Here is a 20,294-nt window from a genome sequence, read left to right as displayed (position 1 = left end):
GGATACAGGTAAGGTCCCTAAGCTGTGACTGGCTCATTTGTCTCTTAGCATCTTATTTCTTTGACTCTTTCGTTGTCTCATTCATTTTTGTTAGTGCTATGTTTCCTGAGTAAACTGAGTGGTTTGTCCTAGAATTTGGATTCTGCTGATGACATCCGCCTGGTTTCACTTAGCCTCTTGCTTTTGTTCCACGGTTTTCTTTAGATCGATTCAAGTTTGGTTTTGTCCCCCACATTTTTGCAAGACATGCATAGGCAGTGGTTTCTCTCAGGAGAAACAACTTGTGGTCTTGTCTCCTTGTGGTGCTGGCAGCTGGCAATGTCCCAGGCCTGGCCCGTGAGAGCCTAGCTCGGTAGAGATGTGCCGTGCTGAGCCTCTGTACTCTCTTCCCTTCTCTACTTACCGCCTGGAACACGTCTGTGAAGCGAAACGCCCCTGCGTCAGCTCCTCTCACTGAGGACTAGGCTTCCCGAGTGGAACACTGGTCAGAGATGTGTGGGCTCCACCCCCTGGCAAGAGCCCAGCCTTGGCGTATGACCTCTGCGGACTCCTCACAGGTCATCTGGGGCTGGTGCAAGATGAGGTCATTGCTGAGAACAAGTGGTGGCTTGGTGTAGGCAGCTTCCAGGCTAGTGGCTGGGGAAGTGCACTTCTCCTGCTGTTGTGGGAGAATTGCAGCCTTGTTGGAAAGATGAGACAAAGCACGGGCTGCTGCTTTGATGGAAACAGGTACTCTGTGAATGGTGTCTGCACAAGGAGCAAGGCAGTTGGACCTGACAACACACCCTCACTCTGAGGCAGTCATTTTTGGTGTTTTTCTCCTCAGGTTCAGATTCAGAATAAGAAGGTGGACATCTCTAAGGTCTCCTCCAAGTGTGGGTCCAAGGCTAACATCAAGCACAAGCCTGGTGAGTAGAGCGCTCCACACCCAGGACACAGCAGTGGAAACAATACAGTCCTCAGTCCTTGTCGGAAAGGGACTGATCTCTTAGTTGGAGGAGAAGCTGCCATTTGCACGGCAGCATCTTGAGCACCTGCTGTGTACATTGTGCAGGAGCCGCTGCTGAAGGAGCTCTCGAGAGTGGGGGCTGGGCCTCCCTGTCAGATTCACAAGCAAAGGGTGTCCCCAGCAGAGAAACATTGACAACCAGCTCCAATAAGAGACAGCCATTCAGGAGTGTCGCCTCAGCCCATAGGCACGGGCCTTGTGAGCACAGCGATGCAGGCTTTTCTTCTAGCTGCACATGTGGCCGGCCCCCTCGCAGAGGTCTCTGAGCAGCTGGCATGTTGGCTGAGCAGGGCCTGCGCTCTTGCCTCGGATCTGCCCTCAGGCTCATATGTCCTGGTCCCCAGGGCTGGATGTCAGCAGCAGCAGACACTGGCTGGCAGGTCTGGTGTTTCAGGTCCGTCATCCCAGGCTACCTAAGGTGAAGGCAAAGAAAATGCCCTTCCCTCTCAGCAAAAAGAGTTGTCCATTTGTAAGATGGACAACTTAAAAGGATCAAAACACTTTGGCCCTTAACTGACCCTCCTTCTTGGTCATTTCTGGAATATCCACTCTTGGGAGATGGTTCCTTCCCTAGTGAGTGACGTGAGGTCCAGTTTTTGCCAGACAGTGGTGGTGAAGATAACTTTCCTCCTCTCTCTCTGCGTGGCGAGATTGCCTCTGCCTAACTTGGAGAAGAGGAGCCCTATTTGGCCAAGTATGTGTTCACTGTGCCTCTTTGTCCTCAGAGTCACCAGGAGCAGGTCACATTTTCCCCTTTCTGGACTGGGCACAGTCCAGTCCTTGGCCAGCCTCCTGGCTTTTCCCGTAGAGGCATTTCTCCCCTGTAGCCACCAACTCCCTTTTGGTTCCAGGTGGAGGAGATGTCAAAATTGAAAGTCAGAAGTTGAACTTCAAGGAGAAGGCCCAGGCGAAAGTGGGATCCCTTGACAACGTGGGCCACCTGCCTGCAGGTGGTGCCGTGAAGGTAGTGAATAGGTGCCCAGGGGGAGGAAGCTCGGGGGGTCGGGTTGTGTGGCTGGAGTCTGGGTCCCAGCAGGTGGGCGCCTGTCACCGCCCCTCAGTCTCCACTTGTCGTGTTTCCCCTGCACCATCGCTGTTTCCATTGTCTGTCATCAGTCCAGAGCAAGGTAGGAGGGGTAAAGGGGCCCTACCCAGTCATCCCAGCCCTGTCCAGCTGGAGGCAGCACCTTCTCCTCAGACCCACGGCCGGCCTTACTGTTTGAGTCCATCTCGGCCATCTCCAGAGGGACAGGGCTGGGGCAGGGTCCCCTGGCATCCCTCTACTCTGGAGGCCCGTGCGGCCAGGAACTGGAGAGCACTCGAGCAGCGGGGCATCCAGCCCTGAGCCTGGCTGGGCCTCTCCTCCCTTCCCTCCTCTCTTCCCTCCCCCTCCTTCCATAGAACTGTAAGATCTTGTGTGTGCCAAGATGCTGTCTGTCCTGTCAGCGGGTGGGGAGCCCATGCAGTTAGCATCTTGCAGGCTTCTGAGCCTGCTGATGGCTGTGGCTGCTCGGGGAGAGAGGACCAGAGGGGCGCTGTGGGCCTTCCTCCTGCAACTGACTGCCTGGTGTGGGTCCTTCCCAGCCCTTGCTCTGTCCTGTGCCCTCAGGGCTCCATTTGAAGCCCTGACTGACGCCTGTGACCACTGGGGTTCCCACTCTGTCACAGGCTCTCAGGTCATGCTCCGTACCCTGTGAGGAGCTCCTCTCTGGTTCGTCTCTTGGGGGTGCTAACTGGAGTGAAGTCACTTGTCCCAAGCCACATGATTGAGGGTGTGTGGACCAGGGCCCTCACCTGGGCTTTTCTGACCCCCAATCTTGTGGACTTTATTCACATTACCTCCTTTTCTTAGCACTTCTGGAACTATTTTGCCAACAGGGAGGCCCAACTCTTGCACAATTCTGATTAAAAACCACCATGGAGTCTTCTTTTGTCCCCTTTGGGCATTCCGGGCTCAGGCGTGCCAGCTCATCCGTGCCTCCACCCCTCCCACCCCCAACACTTGACTCTCACTGGGTGTCCACTCTCCCCCTAAGTCCATCCCCTCCAGGTCCCAGAATGTTGCCCAGCACAGAGGAGGCCTGTGTCAGGGGTTCAAGAAGGATGGATCAACAGGCAGGGCTGCCCTGGGAGTGGCTGAGAAAGCCTCTCTGAACACATGGTGTGTGTCAGGAGTGCCCCGGGGTCCCTTAGGTCTGAGGTGGCAGCCTGCACCCCTCAGGAACCGAGTTTCAGCTCCTTGAGCCTACTAGCCAAGTCCAGACCGCCAACTGGAGATTGTCGCTCAGGTTTTTTGCTAACCATCTGCTGCAACTGCAGTTTTGGCCTGGCATCAGTCAGCCCTGTTGAGAAGCCGGGCACCTTTTGCCTGGCATCTGAGAGGCTTCAAAGCCTTGTGGCTCCCAGAGTGTGTCATTAGACACGCTTCCCTGCCCCAGAGCCTGTGTTCCTGCCCTGCCCCAGCTACTCAAGCCAGGAGTTTGAGGCTGGGGGAGGGTGGGGAGCAACTGGTCCGTACTCCCCAGGTAACTGTGAACCTCGAGCTCGTGGGGCTGCGGGGTGGGCTGGGGCTGGGGCTTTGTGTGAAACCCACCGCCATTGCCATCCCACTCCCTCCCCGACTGACCCTGCACTGTCTCCCCCACTGTTTCATTGTAGACTGAGGGCGGTGGCAGCGAGGCCCCTCCGTGTCCGGGCCCCCCTGCTGGGGAGGAGCCTGCCATCCCTGAGGCAGCGCCTGAAGCTGGCGCCCCCACTTCAGCCAGTGGCCTCAGTGGCCACACCACCCTGGCAGGGGGTGGTGACCAAAGGGAGGCTCAGACCTTGGACAGCCAGATCCAGGAGACAAGTAAGTGGCTGGGCTTGGCCTGAGGGCCTGCCAGGGGCCCTGCCACTGGCTACAAATTGAAACTCCTTTGTTTTCTGACTAGAGTGTGGCCTGAATTTTAACGAAGCAACCTTTTATTTTCCAGGCATCTAATGATGACATTCTGGTCTCGTCTTCCATCCTGTGTCCCTCCTCTTGTCTCCCCTGTTACCCTCTCCCTTCCCTCCTCCTGTGTCACTGCAGATTGAGACCTACAGGCTGACGTTCCGGGCAAACGCCAGGGCCCGCACCGACCACGGGGCCGACATTGTCTCCCGCCCCCCCCACTTCCCTGGCGGCCCCAGCTCAGGCCCCCGGGTGGCCGGCTCCCTCTCCCAGGCAGCCCTCTAGGCCCTCCCCACTCCTGCCTTGCTTGCCACCCCCACACTCCTTCCACTCCGAGCCACCCAGGCCCAGCTCCCTGCTTAGCTCCGATCCTCACCAACATCCTCACCATTGCGCCATTGCACTGTGGAGAAGGTTGGGTGGGAAATGGGTGGGGGAGGCTAATTTGGGATCTCTGGGGATCGGGGTGGGCTGGGGTGAGGGGAGCTGGATTCCAACCACTTCTTTGTTTGGGTTTTTTGGACCAAACCCAAGAAAAACTGACATACCCTCCCTCCTCGCTGGGTCCCCCTGGAGGGAAGAGTGGAAGTGGGTGTGTACTCGGTAGCTGGGCGCTGACTGTCCCTTGGAGCCGCTAAGCCACTGCCTCTCCCTTTGACCCCACAATGGTGCCCCCCATGCAGGTGGCACCAGGCGCCTCTTGCTGCCCCTCCCACAAGTTAGCAGGGTCAGTGCTGCCTGTCCCCAGTGCTTCTCATACTTGCCTAGCTGCTGTCACACTTTGTTTTATCCTTTTTTCTGGTATTTTTTTGTTTGTTCTTAAATAACCTAAAAACCGGTGGAGTAGTTTTGCAGGTTGAAGCCATGTCTAAATGAAAGTCCTCAGTAGGTGTTAAAAGAGACAGGGAGGGGAGATCCTGAAGCTTCCAGCCGAGAGGTCAGGCACTGGGGGCCTGTCCTGGCTTGAGCAGCTCAGGTGGGCCCCCCGGAGGTGGTATGGGTGGGGCAGGCACAGTGTGAGGCCCATGGCCTGGAGAGCAGGCAGGGCACGCTAGGGGCTGGTCAGTGTGGACTGGTGGTTCCGGCATTGTGTGTGTATGCTGCTTTTCTTTTCTAACCAAGAGGCTGGTTTTGGCATCTGTGTCTGTCTCATTCCCTGGGATCTGGTGGGAGACACGGGGGCTGGAAGCGGGCCATGGAGGTCAACCTCTTTCAGGCCTGCAGCCTTGGACACTCAAGCCCTACGTTGCCAGCGAACCCAGGATGTCCAGAACTCATATGGATAGTGGGGAATCAGGTCTGGAAATTTGAAAATAAGGATATGAGATGGACCATCCTGCCTCCCTTATAAGAGGAGGAGAGGGGAGACCAGCCTGAGGGTGGCATGTCCCAGCCAGGCCTGGTCTTGGGATGGCTGCAATGATGAGTCCCGGGAATTGTATTGACACGAAGATTCTTATTGCACTTGTATTTTTTTGTATTAAAGTTTGCATGGTTTCTAATAAAGGATTAAAACATAACAGTTTGTAGTGAAATGGCCTGAGAGTCTCCAGGGCTTCTCCTCTGGAAGAGCATTTTCTGCAGTGCAGACTTGCTGCCAAGGAGGCTGCCACAGACTTGGCCCCTCACCTTCCCCACCTCAGCTCCCAGTGTCCCTTGGCGCAGAGAAGGTGGGGGCTTGAACTAGGTTTGATCGATGGCTGTGGCAGGTTCTCTGCATTTCCAGGGTTAGCATTTTCTTCAGGCAGGTCTGACACCACATCCCCACTTCCCCAGGCATAGACCTGATGCCCCTGGGAGGGGGTGTCAGGAGACAGTGGGATGACAGTGCCAGGCGTAAAAGTACCTGCTCCCCCCACATTGATCCTGGGGCCAAAGGGATGCTGAGGTGGACAGCAGCCTCTGGATCCTTTTACTCCTTTGGCCAAGGATGGGGTGGGAGAGGACCCCAGTGGAGAGCTCTCGTGGGGGTGCTGGAGTGGTCAGTGTTCTGAAAGGTTGTGTGGTCGCAGCTCCCTTGAAGGGTCCCACAAGCCAGAGAATCTGAGAAGGCAGGTGGGACCAGAGGCCCTGTGTGCTGTGTACTGCTCTGTAGCCATTGCGGGTGGGACTTTTCTGTACTTCCCGATTTGCTTATGGCTCAGCCATTACCTGTATCCATCTGTGATTCTGTTTAACCATTTTCGGAGTAAATAAAGCTCTTGTGCCCCATACAGGCCTTGTCTTCTGTATGTCCTGGTTGTCCACACCTCCAGCATCGGTGACCCCACCCCCTCTCAGCGATTCCCTTGCATGGAGGGAGTGGTATATAGCATATGCAGTCTTGACTTCAGCCCCTCACCAAAGGTTAGGGCCTTATGGGGCCTTGGCTGCTTATGGAACTTTTCCATCTGCCTGGACTAGGTGACAGCCAGGCTGAGGGAGGCTCCACACTGGGCCATACCCCAGGAAGAAAAACCTAGGGCAGGGGCTGCTCAACACTAGCTGTCCTCACCTGCAAGAACAGTGCCTATGAGCGGCCGTGGCAAGGACTAGGCTGGGCCAAGCAGCACAAGCCAGTAAGCTGTACAGGTGGCTGGAGCTCCTGAGGAGTAAGTTCTAAGCCCCTCCTTGCCCTAAAATTTTTCTTCCCCATGCCCATCCCAGGGGATGTCCTCTCTTCCTTGCCTTCCTATTTCCTCTCGCTTTGGGAAGCTGTGGCCCCCAGCCCAGAGCACTAAGGCCCTGAGAGAGGAGCCCCAGTGGATAGCGATGCTCACAAGGGATAAATAGAACTTTATTTTAAATAAACATTTTCACTCTGTACATGGCCCCAGCAGACACGGGGCTCAGTCATCAGCTGTCTTGCGCACATCAAAGCTGCCACAGGGCCCGCGCAGCAGCTCTGCCAGCAGGGCCAGCAGCTGCCCATGTTCCTGTTGCACACAGGGCGGCAGGGTAGCCAGCTCACTACGCAGGCTCCGCTCCACCATGCGGCCCAGGGCCCGGCGCAGCTCCCGCAGCAGCCGCACGGTACGTGAGTCGCCCTCCAGCCTTAGCAGGTCGCTGTCACTGAGGGAGATGGTGGCCCGGCGCCCGTCATCTAGAGGAAGGGAGAGACCAGGGGAGCTGGGTGAGGTCAGTCCCCTGAGGAGAAACCAGCTGAAGAGCGGTGGGACAGGAAGGGTCCAAGTACCCACCACGGATGTGGACGTCCCCATCTGTCAGTAGCAGCACAGCCAGTGGGTGCACCTGGGAGGAGTCCCGAACGAAGACGCTGCCATTGGACTTGACGGCCATGAAATACGTCAGCCATCGGCTCCGTAGTCGTGTGGCCTCCCTAGGCAACAAAGGGCTGGGTAAGCACCCTCCACTGAACCTCTCCCGCCGCCCCACCTCAGCCTGACGGTGTCCCACCTGTTAATGGTCGACTTGTGCAGCAAGATGTTGCCAGATTTGGTCCTGTAAGTGACACTGTTGGGCTTGAACTTGCCCTGCCGGGTCACCTTGCCTTGCCTCACCTGCAAGGATGAAGGAAGACGTGGGTGGGTTGAGTAAGGCACGGGGAGGGCAGAGAGGCTGGGGCCTGGTGCCCCTTCCCCCAGGGCAGCACCTGGATGAGGTTGGGGTAGAGACCCGCCATCAGTACACCCTTCACCAGCTCCTCCTCTTCACTGTACTCATTGCACTGGGCAGAGGCCAGCGTGCAGTCTGAGGGCTTCCCTACCAGGAAAGCCTCATATATGTTCTCTGAGAACTGCTTGATGAGTCCTGGGGAGGCAAAGTCCGGGTGAGCCTAGGGCACCTTGGGTCACAGCTGGCTGTGCCCAGGCCCAACGCAAGTGGGAAGGGTGGGACCCTGCTGACCATGAATGAAGCGCAGGCTGGGCGCGTAGAGCAGGTTTTCCTCCAGGTAGTTCTCCCGGGAGCTGCGGTCCTGCCAACGCAGCACCTCCTCCCAGCCAGACACAGCCCGCACGAAGGCCAGGTGGTCACTGCCACTGTCGTGGCTCAACAGCGCCTTCACCTGGAAGGGCAGGAGGATGCTGGAGTCACAGGGCAGGGGCCGGCAGAGGCCACCTCTGAGCAAGAGGTGGTGAAGGGCCAGAAGGGAGAGCGGAGGGCCACGCGTAGGCACAGGGTCTGACCTTGTCCACCTCCGCCCGGTTCTGCAGGCTGCTGCTGAAGGGGTCTCGGGTGAGGCAGGAAACAACCACTAGCAGCGGGTGGAGGCAACGGAAGATGGCGGCCAGCACTATGGCCTTGGCCAACCGTGGGTCGGTGGAGATGTGAGCCAGGCGCTGCCCCAGGGTGGTCAGGTACTCCCGCTGGTCCAGCACCCCTGCAAGCTCAGCTGTCAGTCCCACCCTAGAGAGCCACTCCGAAGCCCGGCCTGGCCCAGCCCTACTCACCAATCTCTTGGAGCAGGATCACAGCCTCATCCACTGCTTTGATGTTTGGACTGTCCACAGCCTTGGAGAGGAACTCCACTGCCTACAGCACGAATGAGCCAGAGCCCCCATCAGCCCTCGCCCTGCCCTGCCTGTATGTCCCCAGGGCTTACCCCACCTGCCTCTACGCACCGTCTTCTCAGGCATGTGGATCTTGGCTTGCAGCACCAGGTTCTCGAGGGGTGTGCGCAGGATTTCTGGCACCTGGAAAGGGACCATCTTCTCCAGCCGGCTCCTCGGGAAGAGGTGATAGGCAAAGCCTGACTGGCAGCGGCCTGCCCGGCCCCGGCGCTGGATCACATTGGCTCGTGACACCCACACAGTCTCCAAGCAGGACACCTGGGGGAGGGGCACGTGAGCAGCCGCCCAGATCCCCTGGTCTTGCTCAACCACAATGTCCCCCCCACACAAGCCTAGTGAGACCCCACAAGTGTGGCCTTCTCCAGACACACTAGGCCAGGGTAGGGCTCGCTGGGTCTGGACCAGGAGCTGAGTGGCACCTTGGTCTTCAGGTCGTAGCGTTCCTCCTTGTGCAGACCACTGTCTACCACGTGCACGATGTCATTGATTGTGATGGAAGTCTCGGCAATGTTGGTGGCCAAGACAATCTTGCGCACCCCGACAGGAGGCTGCTGGAATATGGCCTTCTGGTCCATCATGGGGATGTTGGAGTGCACTGGCGGACAGCAAGAACACATTGGTCGTGAGCAATGCTCCCGCCAAAACCTCCCCATGTGAGGGCAGGCAAGGATTTTGACACTATCTTGATGAAACTGAGGTCTAAATCAGTAACACCACCAGTAGAAATCACAAAGACAGCAAAAAGTAGTGCAGCCTGGTAAGAAACTCAAGGCCCTTGAGCCCCAGGTAGAGTCCACCTCCAGTACAAAGGGCAGCTGAGTGTCAGGGGCCATTCCCACACTCTCACCTGGCAGGATGAGGTACTTGCTCTCATGCATGCCCAGGGCCTCCTGGAGGCGTTGCTGCACTCCTTTGATCTCCTGCCAGCCAGGCAGGAAGCAGAGGATCCCACCTGTAAAGAGGCCCTGAAGGCATGAGCTGGTGGCTCCCAGCAGATGGAGGGCAGGCCGGGTACAGGCAGAGGGGCAAGTACCCACCTGGCTCCCCGCGGGCATCAATGTGCAGAACGAGATCAGTGACGAGGTCCAAATCAAGAGCACATTCATCCTCAGACTGGGATGGGGGAAGAGAGGCCACAGTCACAGCCCCAGGGGCCAAGGGTCATGCACAGGACAAGGCCACCGTGGCTCGGTGAGGCCAAGGCACGTGACACATCACCTCCAACCCTTGCCACACCCTTATCTAGCAGGCCTGATGGTTCCCATTTCTAGCAAGGAAACCAAGGCTTGCTTGGGAAAGAGGGGAATTCATGGAGCAAAGGTCGGGAGCCGAGGGCAGGACGGGGCAGGTGCAATCCCTCACCTCATGGTGCCGGTGCCTGTGTGGGTACTGGTGCTTGCCCAGCTTGGCCAGGATGTCCTCCAGGTAGTGCTCCTTAACGGGGTACATGAAGCCGGGCACCTTGATGACAGGGCAGCCACCAAAGTAGCGGGAAAAGCGCTCATTATCGCCGGTGGCACTCATGAGCACCAGCCGCAGGGCTGGGTTGAGCCGCTGCAGGCCCTTGAGCAGGATTAGCAGGAAGTCCGTGTTCACGTCCCGCTCGTGCACCTCATCCACAATGACGTGGCTCACACCCTCCAGGCTGGGGTTGCTCTGCAGCTTCCGCAGCAGGATGCCCACGGTGCAGAAGAGCAGGGCCCCACCTCGCGCCGGAGGCTTGCTCTCCAACCGCACCTGGAAGCCCACGTTCCGGCGCAGGGAGGGGCCCAGTTCATGGCTGACCCGCTGTGCCACGGACACAGCCGAGATGCGGCGCGGCTGGGTGATGATCACGTTGCAGCGTGCGCCTCGGCCCTCGGTCACGTAGCGCTCCAGCAGCAGCTGGGGGATGCGCGTGGTTTTCCCACAGCCCGTGTCACCGGCAATGACCACCACCGGGTGCTGCTCGATGGCATTGAGGATAGTGTCCCGATGAGGGTCCACAGGGAGCTGGGGGGCTTCCTGCCAGACCGGCCCTCGCCGTCGCCACAGCTCCAGCAGGTTCTGACTCAGTCGCAGCTCCTCAGCTTCAGACAAGGGCACGTAGGGCTTGCCTGTGATAGGGTCACTCAGGGGCCCTGAGTCCTTGCCCAAGGGCAAGATGTCGTCACCCTGCAGCCGGAGCTCTGGGGAAATCCATGAATTGTCCACGGGGTACTGGCGGCCAGACAGAGCAGCAAAACGGTGAAGAAAAATACCTTCTCATTTACCCGCAACCAGCCCCTCCACACGCTTCATCAGGGCTGGAGGCTGTGGCCCAACCCACTGGGCAGGACTACCCCAGGACACGTGTGGACAAGACTGGACTGCTCAGGGAAACGGTGCTCCCAGGCACCCTTGTGGGGTCCCCAGTGGGGGAAGTGGGGATTCACTACCGCCTGCTGCAGGCGGAGGCTTTCAGTCTGGGGAGATGCAGACAGACAGGTGAGGGGATGGGGGGTTCTCTTACATGGTTCAGGAAGGTCTCTATCTTGCGGAGGATGGGCTCAGGCACCTGGATGGTACACGGCCGGCGCTGGGTCTCGCCCAACTCGCGCAAGGAGGCCAGGTTATACATGGCATGGGTAAGCGGCTCATTGTTCCGGTCCACCAGGCCCAGGCTCTGCAGAGAGGACACATACTGCTTGGTCTACGCTCGTCTCTCCAGAGCTAACCCAGACCTGCTCAGGATCTCCAGAGGTTGTGCAGAGCAACCTCTTTTCTAAGACATTCTGGGTTTGAGCTCACATGGTACAAGAAGCAGAAATTAAGAACCAGGAAAATCCAACTGTCTACCCCCATACATACATACATACATATGTATACACACACACACACACTCACTCATTAAAAATCATTCAAGAAAAATAAGACCTGACATGTCTGAGAACAGCTCCCACTTACCCAGGTTGAGTGCCTCTGCGCAACCTCTCCCTGAGCAGCCAAGCCCCCACAGCAGCCATCCCACCTCCATGAATTCCCAAGACTGACCTCCTGGAGACAGGAGAGCCAGGCCCTTACGGCCCCTACAACACACCTCACAGGCTCCTCTCCTGCCTCACCAACCTTCCACAGCCTTCCAGGCCCAGCTGCCACACCATCTGCATGACACCCACTCCATCGGTGACCCCATCATACAAATGGACATGGCAAGCCCTCTGCTTACACAACTTAATATGCCACTGGAAGGGAAACTGCGTCTTACTTCCCTAAATGCCTAAGACCACCTCACCAGAGATAAAGCATTCCACATATCAGGCAAACGTGAAAACCTGCCATTTTCCCCTATAGTCTATCAGGTCTGGATTCCACTTTCCAAAGCCCTGAGCAAACACTCCCCTTTAAGAAGTCTATCACCTCAGGGACAAACTCCCTTCCTCTAGTCCCAGGATCATGAGGTGTCAGCAGGTCACTTGCTGCAGGAGAGGCCGCCTCCTTCCTAGGACTAGGGAGAGAATTTAGGTGCAGCCTCTCTGACCGGGCAGCCAGCTGCTCCATAACACTGCTGCCACCTGGAAGCTTGTGCCTTCCTCAGACAGACCTCTCCACGCTGGGGGGCTTCTCCTCACTGTTTGCATCTTATCAAGTTAAAATTCAGACAGCCTTGAAGTTCTCCCAGTTGGCCCCAGTTCTGTCCTTCTGAGCCACAATTAACAACACATCCATTCCCTCTCACTGCTTACCTGACCCCATCCCTCTCCAATTCTCCAGGATCTTGCTACCCCTTAACCATCAGCTGTATCTAAAATTCAGTTCCTAGAACCAAACAGGCACCAAAACCATATGACCATCCAGAGTAAAACAGGGCCTTTTTCCTCTTGTTCTACCAACCAGTCTGGGTTCAGAGTACTAACTCGCACTATTGGACCATCGGCTGACATCCAAAGCTGTTTCAAAAGGACTGCCGGCTGTAAGCCACACTGCCTTCACCTGGATATTGACCCCTTCAATCTTCATCCCAGATAAATGTCTCATTGTTTGTTTTGGCCACAAAGCCCAAGTTACCAAGATCTTTCTAGACAATAGGTCTTCCCTCAACATAGACATCATTCCTCCAGCTCAATGTCATTCAAAATGATGAGCACGTCTCCTCCTGGCCTCACCCCGTTTCCAGGAGACAGTGCAGGTCCCAGGCAGAGCACCTGCAAAGGGGCTGTGGAAAGCAAGGTCTGTATACCAGATACTCTTGTGCCCAGGCCAAAAGCCTGGCAGTGGTAGATTTCATTTCTTGGAAAAGTGGACCATTTGCCAGGAGTAGCAGGGAACTCCAAGACAGCTCATGCATCACACCAGGGACCCTCCTGCACTCACCTTCAGTTTCTTACAAGCCAAGGCAGCTGCCTTATTCTCTGCCTCTGCTTTGCGACGCCCTTTAGCGACAAAGGTCATGGGACAGGGCCAGAGTAGGGTGAGGGTGGAGAGCTTGGTCTTGGTGCCCACAGTATGGAATTGCATGAGGTTCTACATGAAGGGCAAGAGAGATGGTTACAAAAAGGCTAAGAATTGAAACATCTGGTGTTAGCAGAATGCTGACGAACCCAGATATGAAATTAACCCCCATTCCAGCAGGTACCAAACATCAGCCACAAAAGAAGAGCCACTGTACAGGCAGAAGTCAGTCTCGTGGAGCTGCATCCTGACCATGCTTCTCCCGTGGTACCACCATCTCACAGCAGAAGAGGGCGTCTGGGTAACACCACTATCTGCCCTCCTAGCCCACTGTCCTCTCAGCACCTTTGAGGCAAACAGGTGTGATGGCAGCTCTGGGAGGAAACTGCCAACATGAGCCCAAAACCAGGCACAGTCTGGGGGAATAAAAAGGCCTTGAACCTGGAGAGACACTCTGCTTAACCAAAGCCTCTCAGCCTGGCAGCAAAAAATGAATTAATACTTCAGCAAGGCAGCCACCCACCAGCCCTCAACCCCTCCATTCCTGCCCGAAACCCATGAACACAGAGGGCTTCCACTCCTACAGTCCCCAGCCCCTCCCTGTATTGTGACTTCCATTCTGTCCCTGCTGTGGCACCCTCCGAGGGGGCCAAATTCCCCCCACCTGGCCCAGATGAGGCTGGGGGAACAGGTGTATCTGGCCCTCCCGCACACTTGTAGTCTCCCTCCTACATCGTCCTGGGGAAAACCAGACTTGACAAGCCAGCGCCCCACCCAGACACTTCCAGGAAACCCAGCTCACCTTGGCTGTGGAGGACGATGTTGCTATCTGAATAACCTTGGCCAGAAGGTTCTTGGGAAGCGGAAACTGGGTCAGAGCCCTAATAGCACTGTCGTCATCTGTCATTTCAAAGGAACCCCCCCTGCAACGACCAAAAGTTTAGGTGAGAAAGCACTCTCTTCTGGGCCAATTCCACCTGCTCTGAGATCCAGGGGCTATAACACTGCGTTACAGCTGTAGGCAGTCAGGAGGCATGAAATAGGCTGGGGCATCTCTGCTTGGCCTGTGATCCTCTAAGACACGCAGCCCTTGGCACTCCCTCAGCTCCCCCCACAGATGGGGGTCGGGGGCAGGCAGAGTAGGTGCTGGGCCTTTGAAGGACCCAAGTGTGAGCTCAAGGGAGGGAGAGCAGGCTTTCCCCAAGTTGGGGTGGACATACCAGTGAATAAAGGAAAACACAGACCAAGCTGTGGGGCAGGGGCCCACAGCTATAATATATTTAAAAGTAACATTTTACTCCTGCCTGAGAAGACTTCCAGGGAACACGCCCCCATCCCCATGTCAAGGTGCGGCCAGCTTCCCCCACATCCCCGGCCTCTGGCTGTACCTTGAGTCCCTGAGTGGGGTGTGGGAGTCCTGCTGGGTCATAGACAGAAATTCAGTGACATCAATGGTCCCCTCTTCCAGCTCTTCCTCTTCATCCTCTTCTTCCTCCCGGCCCAAGGTGCGTGATAGGCCTGCCGGTCCCCCTGGCCGGATGCTCTCAGGATTCAGCTGCCGCCAGGAAGTAGGTGGCATGGTGGGTTCTGGGCGCCACCAGCTGTCAGCCGGAGAGCCAAAGCGATCGGCTAGCACTCGGTATTTGGCTGCATCAAACAGCTCATTCCGGGGACCCAGGAGACCCCAGCCCTGGGGAAAAAAGGGGCATTGTGAGGGTCCAAACCATCCTCACACCTCAAGCTGCTCAGAACCTGCCCAGTTACACCATAGGTCCCTCATGTGTGGGAGCCCTGCTTTTTCACCTGTCTACTCATCTCAGCCCCTAGTCCAGAGTTGTGCACAGAAAGCACTTGTCTAACTTTAACAGATGAAAAACAAACCAGACAAAAACCCCACAGGGGAACAGAAAGCAGATGCACTCACAAAGTGATATGGGACGCGTCAGAGTGCAGCAGTTAGGAAGTGTGTCGTCTACATCATAAAACCTCTGACACAAGAATTCTATGTTACAAACAAATTCTAGAAATAACACCAAATGTTTTTAAAGCCATTTATACACAAAATGTTACTTTTAAATATATTATAGCATCACTATTTCCTAGAGAAAATCAAGTAAGGTATTTGCTGATTCTCTAGCATTTACAAAGCAACATACCGGCCACTCTGGGCACCAACAGGAGACCTGGCTCTGCCCTCAAGCAGCTCAGAATCTAAGAGGCAGAAGAGAAACACAGGCAACCAGAGTCTAAGGAACAAAAAGTAAGTGAGAAGCCAGAAGAATAGGAAGAGAGTATGAATAGAGCACAAGGTCAAGTAATTCCAGTTGGGAATGGTAAGGACAACGTGGGCAAGCCAGGGACACATCAAGAGGGTTCCTAATGTTATGGCCACATGACAGGGGACAGCAAGAGCCAGAGTCCAGGCCCCTCTCCGTGGTGCACCTTCAGCCCACCTGACTCATAACAAGCCTTAGGTTTCTCAAAGAACCAATTGAAATTTCACTGTAATCAAGAAAGTTCTATTCACAAGAGCAACAATAACCATAACCTACCTAAGATAAACTTCTTTTTTTGCTTTTTAGGGCCACATGTGCAGCATATGGAAGTTCCCAGGCTAGGGATCAAATCACAGCTGCAGCTGCTGGCCTACACCACAGCCACAGCAACACCAGATCCGAGCTGCATCTGTGACCTATGCCGCAGCTTGTGGCAACGCCAGATCCTCAACACACTGAGCAAGGCCACATGGAACCCACAACCTCACAGAGACTACATCAGGTTCTTAACCCAGTGAACCACAATGGGAACTAATAAGATAATTCTGAAGGAATAGATTTATATATTTTTTAAAATGTAACACTTGGCAAGAGGACCTAAAATCAGGGACTTCCTGATAAAACTTTCATAGATAAAAGCCTCCTAAACTGACCCATGTAACATAACTCCAATCAAAGTCTGGGTAGATTGTTTTGGGCACTTGACAAATTGATTGTCAAGTCTGAATGGAAGAACAGGGGCAAGAGAATAGGATTCTGCGATGAAGGACAGGGAAAGGGCATGCCACACACATGAAAGCCACAGGGACTCAGGCCAGAGCAGTATGAGTACCTGCTCAAGGCTCAGCTTCCATGCTTCTGCCTCATTCTTTACAAGGGCTATCTGATCCCACAGAAACAAATACAACACTCTTCCCTGTGGCCTTCCCTAGGAGGACGGCACATTTTTCCCTCGCATTCACTCACCCCCACCACTGGTTCTGAGCCATTCCTGATGAAGGCCCCTGAATGCTTGCTGCTGTGCTCTCCCTAGAAACCCCACCCACCCACTTCCCTTCCAGGGCTCTCCTGCTTCCCCATCTCTCTATTCCCCCTCCTCCTTCACCCAACCAGTCACTGTCTTTTTGATCTCTTTAGCACCCCTGTCCCTATCTCTGCTCCTGCCCCACCCCGATGCTGTTGGGGACTATTCCTAGAGGCAACTGGCTCTGCCATCGTTCCATCAATTACCATCAGTCAACAGACCCAGCACCCATATGATCAATCAAGACTGCTACCTGAGACATCTAAGGCCTTGGTGTTCTAGGTCCTGCCCACCTCTCATACCACTGCCTGACACTCAGAGCCAGATTCACGTTTCTCTAGTGCCCTCATGTGCCTGGTGCCATGCCTCAGCACCCTGTGTCTGTGGTGTTCACTCCATCCCCGTCCCTGGCAAACTTCTACTCACTCTTCAATAACAGCAGACTGCTTTATTCAGGAGGCTGAGGAGCACCTTTTCCCTCGTGGGGGCACCTCCTCTCTGGGCTGTGGCTGCTCCAAGAGCACCCTCAATCACCTATATGCTGCCAGCACTCACACCAAGCCTGAGGACAATGCTTAATAAAGATAGCTGGTTTGGGAAGAAAAGCGCTGAAGAAGTGTGAGTAAAAATACTGGGAACTGAAAAGGGTATAAAGTCCTGAATATATAAAGAACTCCTATAACTCAACAACAAAACAATCTGGTTAAAAAAATGGACAAAGGGGAGTTGCTCCTGCGGTGCTACAGGTTAAGGATCCAGTGTTGTCCCTGTGGAGGTTTGGGTTCAATCACCAGCCTGGTGCAGTGGGTTAAGGATCTGGTATTGCTGCAGCTGTGGCATATATTGCAGCTGCAGTTGAGATTCGACCCCTGGCCCAGGCACTTCCATATGCCGCAGGTGCAGCCAAAAGGGAAAAAAAAATGGACAAAGGACTTGATTAGATATTTCTCCAAAGAAGATATATACATGGCCAATAAGCACAAGAAAATATGCTCAACATCACCAACCATTAGGGAAATGCAAATCAAATCCCCAATGATACCACCTCATATCCATTAGAACGACTATTACAAGATAAAGAAAAAAAATAACAACTGTTGGTGGCAATGTGAAGAAATTGTCACCTGTGTACTATCGGTGGAAATGTATAACAGTACAGCCACTTTCAAAAACAGAATGGCGCTTACTTAAAAAACTAACAATAGAATTACCATAGGATTCAGCAATTCTACTTCTGGAGATTAAAAGCAAGGTTTTGAAGAGATATTTGTACACACGTGTTCAAATCAGGATTATTCACAACAGCCAAAAGATGGAAGTTTCCAAGGGTCCATAAATGGAGAGATGACTAGATAAACAAAATGTGTGAGCGGAAGAGGAGCTTGGCATGCCCCAGAGAAAAGGAGAGTGGGTACGACCCAGGGGCCGAGGAAGAGACACCTGGAAGTGCCAAAGCCACAGAACATTCAAGCAGAGCAAGGTTTGGGAAGAGGCTGATGAGCCTGGCAAAACTCTGCTCCGGTCAGCCAACAACCACCTGGCACTATGAGGATTCAACCATGGCAAGGGCTGTGACACTGAGAAAATGCAGACCACAAGTAGAGAAAGCTGTGTGCAAAGGAAGTAGGGCCTGGTGAAGGGACCATGACACTGAAGAATTTTTGACCCCTACAGAAAAGAATCAGAGGAAGAAATATCTGAAAAATAAAAGCATGGGAGTTCCCATCGTGGCGCAGCAGAAACAAATCCGAACAGGAAACACGAGGTTTCGGGTTCAATCCCTGGCCTTGCTCAGTGGGTTAAGGATCCAGTGTTGCAGTGAGCTGTGGTGTAGGTCACAGACGTGGCTCGGATCTGGCTTTGCTGTGGCTCTGGCGTAGGCTGGCGGCTAGAGCTCCGATTAGACCCCTAGCCTGGGAACTTCCATGTGCCGCGGGAGCGGCCCAAGAAAAGGCAGAAAGACTAAATAAATAAATAAATAAGCATGGGAGAGGGAATGGAGGAGAGACACACAGGGGAGACAGAGATAAGAGAAGGGTCCATATAAGAGTTCCGGGACAGGACAAGAAAACTTTCCTCCTCATATGCAGGAAGGATGAAGAGAAAATGAAGATCTGCAGGCCATGAACGAGAGAGAAGCTGAGCTTCGTTCTTGTCAGAGAAAAGACCTAAGAATGTGAGGAAGAATTAAGGTTGGCACAGCCATGAAGGGAGTCAATCAGGGATGGAAGGAAAGGCAGGGAACAATGATGAAGGTCTAGCAAGTGCTACATAACCAAAAACTGAACACAATCCATGTCCAACCACTGGGAAATTAGCGAAGTGACTATTACATGTCCATTTTAAGTAAAAGAGTCTGAAAAGGGGCTCATTGTAAGAGCCTTGTACATGGCTATAAGGAAGAACCTACATGAAATAACACGGACAGAAAAACAAAAACCATTCCCTATATAGAGGGAGTGTTTTTCATAAATAGGTTCCCTGTGGTTTTTAAAACCATATTAAAGTAGATAACTACAGTGGCAAGAAAGTAATAATAATATACTCTCTCACTGGCTGAAGCAGAAAAGGAACCAAAAGCAGGAAAGAGTTCAGGACAGGCAAGTAGATGAACACCCTGCCAACGTAGGTGCACCAGGCACTAGGATGACCATCAAAGCAAGAAGTTCCCAGGAGTGAGGTCTGCATGGTTTTCACTAGGGGAGGGTCACCTTGAACAGCTGGCAGGCCGCAGCTGCAGCCTGCCTCTCAGCGTCGATCTTCTTGCTGCCATAGCCTTCTACCTCCACGCTCTTGGGCCACTTTATGTGGAGGGTGACTTTCTGAGGAAGAGAAGAGAGGATCAGGACCCTTGACTCTAGATCTAGACTGCAAAGGCATTGCAAATCACATGGAGAATCAAGAGCAAAGCTCTATACCTCATGACAGCAGAGCTGAGTGCAAGACAGAACCCCAACCCCATCATTAACTCCTTGTCAGGCTCTGACTCCCCCACCCTCAAGCCACTGTCCCACCTCAAGTTGTTCTGCTTCTTCAAAGGGCCATGTTTGGGCAGGTGGGCAGAGGGCAGGTAGGACCCATCTTTATCCTTAAAAATCTTCATTCAGAATGGTTTGCCTGCATGCTTCTGTGGGTCTCAGGACCTACAAGACTCTGGGAGCAGGAATTATCAACAATGCTAACCCTCTGCAGTCCCAGTTAGTTGATGAGGGATCAAAACCAGGGACCAGTACAGAGGCACTTGCCCGTGTTCCCTTTTCCTAAACCAGGTTCTTCTCCAGACCTAGCTTCTTCACTCTGAGAATCTCTGCTGCCCGTTCTCAATTCAGAATACCCACTCTATGGCCTCCCTGACAAGAAATCTGAGCGAACCAAGGGCAGCCAGTCTCATTCCTAAGAGACAGACCAACACGTCTCCCTGCCACCAGCAGAGTTACCTTTTTCTTCGGTCCATTTGTGTGCACGTAGACCAATTTGTCTTTTGCGTGTGAGATGCCAAGGGCTCTTCCAATCACACTGTTGAGAAGATTTTTGGGCTGTGGAAACTCTTTTAATAGGTCCCTAGAAGCTAAGAAAATAAGAACAAAAGCATTATAGCTGTTCTTTTTCTTGGAAAAACTCCACCAGCATGTGTATCAGGGCAACCCTGGGCTGGATACTGAGGATGTTGGCTTGTGACCCCAACCACCCAGGAGCATCTTAAAAAGGAGGGAGAAATGGCTTCAAGGCTTATAAGGTACAGTGGGGCTACACTCACTGCACAATCATCTCCTGAAGGAGACGGGTCAATGCCCTCCACACCACAGAGGGGAAACAGCCAGCATCCTCTTCCCCACCCAAGCTCCTGACTTAATGTATCAACTACAGAAGCCTACATGCCAACAACCCACCCCACACCCCACCAGTCTAATGTCTGAAAGAAGACATTACACAAACAAAAAAATCAACCACACACAAACACACATACTGGAGATCAAGACAATGCAAGGCCCCTCCTAAAAGAATAGACATACAAAAGGGAGGATTAGCCCTGGAGTCTGAACACCAGACCCAAGTTCTCAGCTGTACTTTAGCATTCTACAAAAGGCCTCCCCAGAGCCAGTTTATGTTTAGGGACACTGATTAGAGACCT

General features: G+C 54.0%; 2 protein-coding genes across 67 annotated transcripts in view; one reads left to right on the top strand and one right to left on the bottom strand.

Moving 5' to 3' along the window:
• The window catches only part of MAP4 (microtubule associated protein 4), a 172,135-nt gene extending 165,981 nt beyond the window's left edge, over nt 1-6,154 (top strand). For 26 of the 50 annotated variants that reach the window (XM_021070579.1, XM_013981614.2, XM_021070593.1 and 23 more), the window contains 4 exons: nt 827-908; nt 1,861-1,973; nt 3,668-3,857; nt 3,982-6,154. In XM_021070579.1, the coding sequence (XP_020926238.1) occupies nt 827-908; nt 1,861-1,973; nt 3,668-3,857; nt 3,982-3,989 (393 nt within the window). In that variant the 3' untranslated portion in view covers nt 3,990-6,154. The remainder of the gene's footprint in view (nt 1-826; nt 909-1,860; nt 1,974-3,667; nt 3,858-3,981) is intronic. The other 24 variants (XM_021070600.1, XM_021070588.1, XM_021070597.1 and 21 more) reach the window with 4 other exon arrangements.
• Nucleotides 6,697-20,294, bottom strand: part of DHX30 (DExH-box helicase 30) — a 30,499-nt gene continuing 16,901 nt past the window's right edge. For 16 of the 17 annotated variants that reach the window (XM_003132174.5, XM_021070613.1, XM_005669487.3 and 13 more), the window contains 18 exons: nt 19,600-19,730; nt 18,874-18,984; nt 14,251-14,552; nt 13,665-13,785; nt 12,785-12,934; nt 10,944-11,096; nt 9,815-10,651; nt 9,490-9,565; nt 9,300-9,404; nt 8,872-9,047; nt 8,504-8,710; nt 8,333-8,414; nt 8,069-8,262; nt 7,788-7,947; nt 7,534-7,691; nt 7,338-7,441; nt 7,121-7,260; nt 6,697-7,023 (listed from right to left, as the gene is read on the bottom strand). In XM_003132174.5, coding sequence (XP_003132222.1) covers nt 6,770-7,023; nt 7,121-7,260; nt 7,338-7,441; nt 7,534-7,691; nt 7,788-7,947; nt 8,069-8,262; nt 8,333-8,414; nt 8,504-8,710; nt 8,872-9,047; nt 9,300-9,404; nt 9,490-9,565; nt 9,815-10,651; nt 10,944-11,096; nt 12,785-12,934; nt 13,665-13,785; nt 14,251-14,552; nt 18,874-18,984; nt 19,600-19,730 — 3,461 coding nt within the window. In that variant the 3' untranslated portion in view covers nt 6,697-6,769. Of the gene's footprint in view, nt 7,024-7,120; nt 7,261-7,337; nt 7,442-7,533; nt 7,692-7,787; nt 7,948-8,068; nt 8,263-8,332; nt 8,415-8,503; nt 8,711-8,871; nt 9,048-9,299; nt 9,405-9,489; nt 9,566-9,814; nt 10,652-10,943; nt 11,097-12,784; nt 12,935-13,664; nt 13,786-14,250; nt 14,553-18,873; nt 19,731-20,294 lie in introns of all 17 variants that reach the window. The other variant, XM_021070621.1, reaches the window with a different exon arrangement.

This window comes from Sus scrofa, chromosome 13 (genome assembly GCF_000003025.6).
Source record: "Sus scrofa isolate TJ Tabasco breed Duroc chromosome 13, Sscrofa11.1, whole genome shotgun sequence".
NCBI classification, from domain to species: domain Eukaryota; kingdom Metazoa; phylum Chordata; class Mammalia; order Artiodactyla; family Suidae; genus Sus; species Sus scrofa.
This window is presented reverse-complemented; position numbering and strand designations above follow the sequence as displayed.